This window comes from Pomacea canaliculata, linkage group LG1 (assembly GCF_003073045.1).
Source record: "Pomacea canaliculata isolate SZHN2017 linkage group LG1, ASM307304v1, whole genome shotgun sequence".
NCBI classification, from domain to species: domain Eukaryota; kingdom Metazoa; phylum Mollusca; class Gastropoda; order Architaenioglossa; family Ampullariidae; genus Pomacea; species Pomacea canaliculata.
Window position 1 is genome coordinate 43,326,613 of NC_037590.1, and position 11,435 is coordinate 43,338,047.

The 11,435-nt window shown below is 38.1% G+C and overlaps 1 protein-coding gene across 1 annotated transcript; it reads left to right on the plus strand.

Annotated features, from left to right (window-relative positions):
• Window positions 1-4,895: 4,895 nt before the first annotated feature.
• LOC112562587 (histone H1-delta-like) lies at window positions 4,896-6,471 on the plus strand. Its single transcript, XM_025235908.1, has one exon. It carries the CDS (start codon window positions 5,029-5,031, stop codon window positions 6,052-6,054), a length of 1,026 nt encoding a protein of 341 aa, XP_025091693.1. The 5' UTR covers window positions 4,896-5,028; the 3' UTR covers window positions 6,055-6,471.
• Window positions 6,472-11,435: the final 4,964 nt, after the last annotated feature.

Consider the following 11,435-nt stretch of genomic DNA (forward strand, 5'->3'; position numbering starts at 1 on the left):
TTCAGATCTCATCTCAGGACACTCTCTGTATGTGACATCTGTTAGCAGGGCTGGGCGTTAGGGGCGGAGGTTTCTCCGGTTTCCTCCCCCTCCCTCTCCCCCATAGTGCAAAATAACCACAAGGTGGAAGCACTTTCCAAACAAACCAACAACCAACCAAACCACCACCACCACCACCACCACCACCACAACAACAACAACAACAACAACAACAACAACAACAACAACAACAACAGAGAAAGAGAGTATTAATTTTGTGTAGGTGCTTTAAAATGGCAAAGGCACAAAGATAACAATGCAAATCATAAAATTAATTTTTTAAAACTCAATAATGTAGGTGGAGACAACAAAATTAAAAAAATCATGCAACCAAGAGAAGAATGTATTATAAAAATTAAAAGTGAAGTCTTTTGATGCCTAGAAATGTTTACCTACTACAGTCAACAAAAAGCTTAAAAATTGACCCAAACGTTTATACCTCAGTGAAATTTTATGGAAGGCACTCACCACCACTGTGAGATAAACCTTTTGAACAGAAAACGGCAAATGCTATGATGCGATTTCTGCAACAATACAATAGTGCAATACCTGTGTTCACTATATGACACCATGCAACCCATAAATTTCTCTTCAAACCCTAGTTCTGCTTTTTGGGTGTGAAGCTGTAGTTATATCTGTAAAGGCTACAATAAATAAACACATGAATATTTCTCTTGCTAATCTTGAAAGCAGGAGATGATGTGAGTTTCTTGTGACTATCAAATATTTAACAGAGGAACTATTCTCTATACTCCCCTAGTTTCGTCTTCTGGGATAAGGTTTCTAAATGATTATCTCCCTTAGATCGTTCAGCCCTTTCTGGTGTGGCTGGAGTCGCTTTGTCTTGGTTAGATTGTGTGTTCCACTGTTCTAAACTATTAATGCTTTAAATAAGTCTTTTCACCATAAATAATGCGCCTTGTCATATTATTCTACACTTCATTTTCTCTCAAATGCACACTTCAGGACAGATGTAACAGTTCTTATACAGGAGATTATTTCATACAGTAAATGTAGTAGTGTTTGTTAGACAGGGAATTATTAATACTATTATTTCATACAGTAGATGCCATTCATGCCAAGAGAAAGAGGGCTTTAGTTCTACTTGTTTTTAGGTGTTAAGAGCTCCAATATTTACAATGTTTATCTTTTAAAATGATGAATGAATGTAAGGGGAATGTCAGGGGAATATAGCAGTGATAACAGCTATGTTCATTATTCAACCAAGAAGCTAAATCAACATAACAGCCACTTCTAGAATAAAGGGATATGCAGCAAGAAGGAGAGAGATTAACAAAATTGGGAACACAAATTTTCAAATAGTTAACTAGACTTCATACTGATAGGGGAGCATATATAAACATAAAATTATTTAGGTTTAAAAGTGTAGAAAGTGTTTAAGAGCATATGGTGTGTTTATAAAAGTGTGGGAAAGGTTGATAAGAGAGTGGGAAAAGTTTATAGGAGTGTGGAATAGTATACAAATCCTTAAATATTTATAATAAAATAAATATAACACCTCTACTTAGCAGATTTTTACCTATTCCAGGGGTCTCCGGAATGTATCCCCTGCGATAGGTGAGGAATTACTGTATTGCTCTTTACAATACTAAACAGAAACACAAAAAAGAAGTTGCATTATGGCTTGCTAGGCAAGTGAGCACTACTTTCTCTCTCTCCACACACACACAGTGTGGAAGAAACCAGAGCTCCTGGTTAAAACAACCAGTGGTCAGCCCTGTAAAAACAAATCTCACACCCAGATCGAGAGAGATGTGCCAGAGCCATGAGATCCTCTCTTCCATGGTGACAAGTGCTTTGGCCACTGTACCATCAACTGCTGAGTGTGGCTAGGGTCACTTTTTTTTTGCAAAGCAGTTCCAATGTGCAGAGTAATTGAAACATGTTGGTAGACTACACTAACTGAAAATTACTATTGAGAAGAATAATCTCTCACCCCTCCACAAAAAAAATCCAGTTGTGATGATGCTAAGAAATGCCAAAGCTGAACATTAAAAGACATATCCACCTCACGTTTACAAGACAAAACAATGTTGTATTTTATAAAGAGTGAAGAACAAAGGAGTCAAGCTTTTTCCATATCAAGCAAAATAGTGCTTTCACAAACTTATCCTTCAGTGATGACACTTCAGTCCATTTTTCCTTCCAGGCCATCTCCCTGAATAAAGACACAAGCATGTGTTAGTGCTGACAGTAGTATGTTTAAGGATTTGTACTGAAAATTTCTGTGGATGATAACTGATAATCACAATGTTGTATCACTTATTAAGTATTCTTGGTCATGAACAAGACTGATAAAAAGAGAATATTTAGGGGTTTTATTTAATTTTCAAAAAGTGATCAAAATCCTGTTGTGATGTTTCAAAATTCATCAGCACTTCATGTATATATGTAAAAGAATAGACTGGTCATACAATGCATGAGTTGCACATTGCCACTATGGTCAGGCTAAACTGGTGAGCCTTGTCAGTTTACATATTTATCAAGTTCATACACAACAACCAGAATTGGTGGACCAACAAAGCTAGAACAGGTCAAGGGATGAAAGGTAATTGAAACGCTAATACTTTACCTCCAATTGAAGGTCTGAGCTTTGGGTAAAACACTTAAAGGGTTGTGATAGTTGTGACAATATAGGTTGTGTTATTTGCTATTTTCCAGTCAAGAGCCACAGGTTTTTCTCTCATGGTAGGTACACTACTAAGAGATGCAGGCTATGACTCACAATTAAGCTGTACATGGTTCAAGAACAAAAAATCCTTGACAAAGCCAGCATTAAAAATAATAAATTTCATCCCTCCTCAGTCTACACATTTGTAAAGCAATGACAGGAAAAAGCCTGGAACACAAAGTTCGACTAACCTGCGATGTATATTATTTAATGTGTACATTTAACATAACTCAAAGATTTCATAAAATAAGTTTTCATTGTTGGTCTTCAACAATTTAAGGTACCATTCTACAGCAAAATGTCTTGTGGTCATCTATTCACATTGATCTACAGTGCCTCTACCTGTATTTTATTTGTACAGATTTAATCTTCACAAAGTCATAGTCTCAGATATGGAATCTGGCAATCATCAATCATCAATTTACCTAAGCTCCAAGTTCTGACATTTTTAACTTTCTCCAAACAGTATAAATATACATAAATTTGAAGTAATGTTTGGTTATAGTTATGTCACGACACTGTACGTGTATTACTGCACACCTCCATCCATAGACTTTTTTGTTTTTTGAGTAGATTCAATTTAAACAGTTTCTAAAAATTGTTTTGCTGCTAGCTACTCAAAAGGTTATTAAGGGCAGAATGACTTGACTGGTGGATCATTAACTGTAACTGGGATATATGATCAGATCTTATTGTAAACGATAACTTTATTTCCAGAAGACTAAGCTGTACCACTCAAATGTTTTAAATTTCATAAGTCAAACATTATCACAGTAACCATGAGAAATACAACACCAAACAACTGTTCATGTTTATGCTGGAAATTCAAATAATTAAGTGTTTCTAGAAGATCTGTGAGGGAAAAAGCACTGTAAATATAATCGAAAATTCCAATTACACACTGCTATATATAGAAGCTTCCTGTCTTTTTCACGACCATACACACACACAAGCATATATGACACCACAAACACACAAAGATGACCCACATGGCGACACACACACAAATGACACACACGCAAGGTGACTACACACACGCTACACACACGACTACACATAATAACCGAATGGCTGTAATGGAAGAAACCAGTTTCAGCCAGTTCTACATGACAACGTCAATGAAATTTTTTTTTGTTCAGCAAATTATTCTATCTCTGGTATGAACACTTAATATTCACAAAACTAAACTAATAATTGCATTCTTTGACTGTCAAAACATGTAGTTATTAAATGAATCTACCCTCTTTTCGCTTCTTCGTCCTTGTCTAACGATTAACGAAAAAAAAGTGGGTTTACCGTTGCTATTTCGGGCAAAAAGTACCTCATGTTAATATGTCAAGAGAACCGTAGAAAATATTCGAAGCAAACAGGAAAAAACATCAAAAATCTTATTTATCTTTATGGTTTAGTACAAATGTATTTACAGTGGCGCAACATCCTGCAAAAAAGATAAAAGCACTGTTTACAAGTAGCTGGTCTAACAGCGCAGAAAATGTCGTCTGCTACCACAAGTGTTAAGAGGCGCCTGTAGAAATGAGTGAATTAAAGAATGCATTCAAAAACAGCCTCTTCTTTTATAAACCTTAATAAGAAATTTCACAGATAAGTTAATATATGTACTTTGGATAAGTGTTTTGTTACAAATGAGCAATATTTTCTATTAAATTCATCCACAAACACAGCAAAATGGCGGATACCACAGCCCATACTGTGTGTTTGTTGTTGTTCATTTTAACGCTAAATCCATCTCTGAAACACTATGCATTTCTACGTTTGATGTGATACAGTTCTAGCTTGGACATTAATATTCAACTTTCTGACACTCTGGTGGCAAAAAGTACAATATTTACCAACCTAATCTTATCTTTTATGTCGATGATTGGATTTAAAGGTTCTTTTACAACGAGAAAAAAGTTTGAATTTCTAGGTTATCCGAGCTTATTATTGTCCGTCATTATGCAGGCATTAACTTTAATGTCTCTTCTTTACCTTTCTTCCAAAAACATGGTGAGAAATGGATGAAATGGTGCACATGGAAGAGTAAAACACACGAAGGAAAGCACAGATCAAGTCTAGTGACGGCCTGCGGACCCTCCGCGAGACTTGCTCGAGCCCTGCTCTCGTTGTGGCCCGCGCTCTCTCTATAAAGTCGGCTGCTGGCACCGCGGCCTCAGTTCTCTCCCTTCGTGTGGTGGCCAGCAGGTGTGATAACAGTGGTAGCGACTTTCGTTTTGTTATCAGTACTAGTAACTGTTCATATTTTGGATACCTCACGTCTTGCTGATAAATTTGTCACCATGTCAGATCCTAAACAAGAGGAACCTATGGACCAGGCACCGTCCGCGTCGAAAAATCGAAAGAAGGCAGCTCCACCCGCCTCCAAGTCCAAAAAGGCAAAAGCTTCTGACAAGAAACCTGCAAATCATCCCAAGTACAGCGACATGATTCGCCAGGCTGCGGCAGCTCTGCACGACCGAGGGGGTTCGTCTCGACAGGCCTTACTTAAATACATCGTGGCCAACTTTGATGTGGGGAATGACACTAAAACCATAAATAACCACCTGAAGATGGCTCTGCGTGCTGGCGTCAAGAATGGTACCTTGCAGCAGTCAAAAGGTACCGGTGCATCGGGCTCCTTCAAGGTGGGAGTGAAAGTGAAAGCGAGTGGTGCTGACGGTAGAGTAAAGAAGCCAAAAGCTATTAAGACTGTCAAATCTCCTGTAAAAGCCAAGGCAAAAGCACCAAAGACACCATCCAGTCCTGCCGCGAAAAAGACAAAAGCCCCTAAGACAGCAGCCAAGAAACCCAAAGCTGAGAAACCAGCCACTGCTACAAAGAAGGCCAAACCTTCATCAAAGGCAACAAAGGTGCGAGAATCTAAACCTTCCAAATCACAGAAAGTAGCACCTGCAAAATCTGCGGAGACAGTCAAGCCTGCTAAACCAGAACCAGTCAAACCAGCACCTAAACCAAAGGCAACGAAGGCTGCAGCTAAGAAACCTGCCAAGGGCAAGAAAGCAGCAGCTGAGGCTTCCAGTTCCAAAGATCAGCAGGCCCCTGAGGCACCAGAAGCAGAGTTGGCATCAGCTGAGGCATCGTCAACCAAGGAAGCAACTGCAAGTGATGAGATAACTCCAAAGAGTTTGGAGTCTACTCCTTCAGGCGAAACCTCTGGAGCAGAATCTGCTGCTCCCACAGACAGTCAGTCATCTGCACCATCTGTTGAGCCAGCATCTGATGACACAACTACAGGGAAAGGTGCAGGCAAGCCAAAGATGTCAAGAAGGGGTCGAAAAGGTGCTAAGAATGCAGCCCAGAGGTGAGAAAGTACAGACATTATGTGCATGTGGACAGAAACTGGCTATGCATTTGACAAGTGCATTCAATTTGTGTCACAGGCAAATGTTAAATTTTTGTCTTTCATAACAAGGGACTTAATCCTTTAATACTTTCAAGTTATGTGCAAGTGACATGCTTTTCATGCATTGAAACATGGACAATCACTGCAAGTCTTGAAAAAGCTCTTGTGGATGTGATATTTTGCTAGTGTTGGCAGCTTGGAAATCCATGGGATTTATGTCCTAAAAGTGATTGTGGGTGACCCAACATGTGTTTGCTTTATCCCTGATGACATGTTACTAAAACTGGAAATTTCGACAAGTATTACTGCCTCCAAAAAAGTATTTCTTGATGCATGAACGCATGAGTCAGTCCATAATAAAATGTTTGAAGTTGTTTAATGTTTTGGTTCTTCATAAGTTGTAATAATTTCTGATTAAGATGTCTGTTTTTCAAGGATCAATTCTAAAACATTCTATGCTAAAAGTAAACATTTACAATTTATTGACAGTGGGGCATGAAAACCAAGCCTTATGGCCAATGTGGGTACACATTTTAGACTGTACAAGAAAACATACAATGGAAAGATGTATATGGTCAGAAAGTACTGAAGATACACATGCGCATACCATACCATAATTTATTGTCAAACATGCAAGTCACTGCTGTCTTCTTATTCAAAGTATTTCTTCAGGTATTTTGTCTACCAGATGTTGCAACAAGGGGTTGGTCATGACATATGTTTGTGGCAGGTGATTAAGGAAAGGATTTATCTTAAGAGTGATTATCCTGTTTTCAACTGATAGAGGAAAAAAATTAAGCCAAAGCTGGTTTACTTATTTCCTGAGACCAACATGTAGAACTTGTCATGTAAATTTATTGGAAATAGGAAAATCACGCTGGTTTTTTTTTTTTTTTTTTTTTTTTTTTTTTTTTTGAAATGTTACATCTTTTCTTTCAACACTTCTGTCTGTGCCATATAAGATGTCTTAGTATGTTCCTTCATTTTCTGCAAAAATTATGGAAAACGTAGAGGTGTAGAGATCTAGATGTTCAGTTGTTAATCTTATTAGTGACTACACTATATTACATATTTAGATTTGTGCATGTTCATTTTAACTAGCTGCATTGCTCTTTCTATGCCCTAATCCATGATATAATAAATAATTCCACAGTGGAGCAAGAGCAAATCTGAAATGCATATGCAACTTTATGAGAAAGTCAATAACCTGCAAATTAGGGGAAAAAGAAGAGTAAAATGTATGCCACTTCAACATCAATTTGACTAATAACCAATGGCATAAAGAAATTTGTATGCTTGTCATGTGAGGCTACTTAGGGGCTTTGGCATTCTAACAAGTAACTAAACTTGACTAGTTAAATAAAAGTGAGACTACTGCAAAATGTTTAAGCTGTTTTGAAAATGCATAAAGATTTTTTGTATAGTTCTCTCCCTTACTATGTTCAAGCCCAGGAGCATCTAAGGACGCTAATAACATGGCCAGAATTATTCAAGAGATTACAAAAACTGCTGATGCAAACAACACTCAAATCCCCAGTTGAACAAAATATTGTTAAATACACTATGCATATTGATTGACAGCTTTTTAAATGCATATATTGTGTACACCAACATGGTATTTCTGGAAAAGAATTTTTATCATGTAGGGAATGGTGGAAGTGTGGTGACCTGTTTATACTCTGCATTTATACACCATCAGCCATGCTTACAACTTTATTCATTAAGTTAGCCTTGAATTTGACAAGTAAACAATCTTTTTGATAGTTCTGTTTCCACTTGGTATGAAAAGTTTTTTCCAGGGAAGCTGTAATTGGCCCATCAGCATTTGCATAAGGAGTGGAAATCTAGCATTAACAGTTTTATCTTAATGAAAATTTAAAATTGTTAGGTGCCACATAAAATGACTTAATTTCATATATTTTAAGGCCTAAATAGTATGGACACTTATACATGATTAAAAAGACTACCATCCAGTTGATTTCTGTTCGATAAACCATGTCAGTAGATCTGATAGCAACACTTCAAAAACTATCAATATATCTTAATAACAGTCTCATCCAGAAGATGGTTCTCAAGGGAACTTGGTTTTCTGCACTGAAAGAATTTTACCTGTAATACGTAGTCATGTCCATGTGACAAGCTAGCAATTGAACACAGTAGTTTTAAATTTTAAATTTCAGATCCTCATCTATCAACAATTCTTATTCCTCACTCCCACCACCATCTATAGGCTATATTTTCTTACTAGCAACACCTTTTTTTGTGTACAAACTATAGAAGGTAAAGCTTTCATGCCAAGTGTTTAGCAGAAATAATTCAAAGGGTGCAGAAGAATAAGTACAATTTATGTCTTAGAATGTGGTTGTGCCTTTTAAACTGAACTTCTTGCATGCATTGCACAACCATTTTCCTCATTTCAACATCAGTTGATTAATCAGGTAAAGCCACAACTATCATTGTCACAGTATGGAGTATAGTTACACTTTACCCTGCACTTATCTTCAGAGGCAGGTTTTATTTAGTTGTTTTTTTTTTTTAAATTTATTTACACTGTCACTCTTAATCTACATTTTCTCTTGTGGTGATCCCACCATGTTGATTTGGAATTAAATATCCTTACTACCACTATTCAACCAAATGTTTTCCATTTCAATTCACTCAGCTAGATTGACAGGCAGTAAACATTTCCTTTTCCTTCCTGTTTTTTTTTTTTTTCTGTCAGTGGGATAATATAACTGACAGACAGATGTGTGCTGTGAATACAGCAGTTCTCTGCTTTGTGTCATGTCTGTCAACTCTTGTCATGACTCCAGGCTGTAGGTGGTACTACAACAACACAACTGCCAGTGACAATATCTGACACTTGAGTCGCTGGTGTGGATCAATGCCACATATCACCATTTCTCTATAATCTACTTGTTTACAGCACCATTTAAACAACTAGCATACCAACTAGATTGTGTTTTCTGGTGTTGCTCCATGTTATTGGACTAACAATAATAGAACACCTGTTGTAGTTATTTGTTATAAATCCATTGGAGCCGGGTCTCTGCTAGAGTATTCCCCTCAAGTGAACACCCTCCCTGTATATGAAGCTGCACCTTGAATGTTCTGTAAAACCAAGAATACGTGTATGAACTCATAATGCATAACTTTTTAAACCCTCTAAAGTTCCATACTGTAGTGTTCACGCATTATTACAAAATTTTCCCCCCACACAAGAGTTTTTAAAAAGGTTTTTGCCGCTTCATTCGGTGGGTGTGTTGTTTATTGTTTATGCCACCGTAAAGGAAAAGTAGCTCTGGAGGAGCGATAGGCAACACGTGTACGTCTGTGGTCTGACGAGGGGCCGCGAGCACAACTTTTATTTCATGTGTAAGCGACTGTGCACCTGGGCTTATATTTTATGCCTTCCTTTCACAATGTACAGGTGCATTACCATATCACAAACTATATACAAGCGATCCCGCCCACACCCCTGACCCTTGACCTTTGGGTCGCAATGCAGCGCATTTGTATTGTGTACGTGTAACCTAGTCCTAAGCGATTGTTGTCTAAGAATAGAAACAATTTAACCGCAATGGTCCTTAATGGCAGTTTACTCTTGCTTCCAAGCTGCCAGTCACTTCATCGCACGTACAGCGCCACCGTCTCAACAAGTCCATCTTTGTGTCTATAATGTTTTGTATTTTGTTAAAGTGACCGCAGGACCTGGTCACTCCCTGAAACTGGGCATTTTTTGTGTGAAAACAAACACTCATACCATTCACCTCATGGAGCAACTTCAGGTAGGGTAAAGCCTGTATTTATTCCCACATAAAAGTGAGTGTAAGGCACATAAAAGGGACATAAAAGTAAAGAAATGCAATGAACAGCCTGGAGTTGATTGCACGAGTGGTTACAGCCATTGCACAACTCGGTGAGCCCGTGGTGTCAACGAACGCTTCTGATTTATGTCGTCTGGAAATAAGAGACTGCGAAATATCAAAAGGCTTCTCCTTACATAGTAACCTGAGATGGTAACGTTTATGTCTGTAGATATTTACATAGAGTGGTGCACACATATCTGCTGATTAAATATCTGCGACTTCATTTATCCCCGGCTTACAGCAGCTCGTAAGAAAGTAGAAAATTAAAGGTAAAAATGGCTTAGAAGTTTCAAAAGTCGTGTAATCTGGTAAAAGCCACCAACTCATAGGTGCTCAGGCCTTGACTCATTTTCCTCTGTCCCCCTACCCACGCTGTCCCAGAGCTCTAACCCCTTCTACTTCTGGCATTCACATTATTTAGCGTTCCTTCGTCTTACCATCTTGAGAAAGAGGTGGGCGAACCTCTCTGCTTTTGTTTTTATCTCTCCATCGATATGTTTTGATTACAATGCTCTTTTCTCTGACCTTCACTGTTTGTCGGTCCTTGCGCGGGACTATTTTGTTGCCTGCGAACTTGGCTTTTCTCGTCTACAACTTTCACCTTTATTGACTGTCAGTCTTTTCTGACTGTCGCCATAACGGTCAAGCTACTTGACTACGAAAAGGCGAAGCAGACGATGCTGCATCATCGCATGAAAGCTAGTCTGGTCATAGGGTCATAGGTTACACCAATTACCATCCTGCAAGAGTGAGTCACTGTGTGGTCAAAACACAGAAAAGTTCAGCATCGTGACCTTTGTCATATTTTCACAGGAGTTTAAAGTATTGTATGTCTACACAAGTTTGCCATGATATTACGAGAATATTGACAAACAATAATTGTGCGATCTGTATGAGAGAAGGAAGCCTGGACTTTTCCAGGAAACTTTTAAGAGTCTGAAGCTCTTTTTTTTTTGCCGTTTAGTTGATTCATGTGTAGTCATCGTGTAGTCACTGTCACACCAGGTGTTACTGGAATGTTTGCATCTCCTGTTTGTGTGAAGTTAGGTGCGTGTGTGCGTGTCACCCGCGTGCATCGTTTCTGCGTGTTCGGACTCACGAGGTATTTTACATCTCTGCTTCCTTATTAACGGAAATAAACACTGCGATAAAAAGGTGATAAATAGAAAGAAATTCTACCTTGAAATCAGTTTCTGGCATCCCACTTTTTGTTTTAGCCGATTTATTCTTGCTGCGAACATATTCACCAAAGCAGAAATTATTAAGGGTATTAAATCACACTCATCATTCATCTCTGCAAACATGCACACAGACTAAAAAGAAAGATGTTCACATTTTAAGGAGGTGGTCAGGTGACTATCATGCAAACAAAGACATACACGTACTTTAGATACAAATACAGATACATGTACTAAGAATCAAGCAAAGACGCAGACATAGGCAAAGACAATAAAATGTCAGATGAAAATCCACC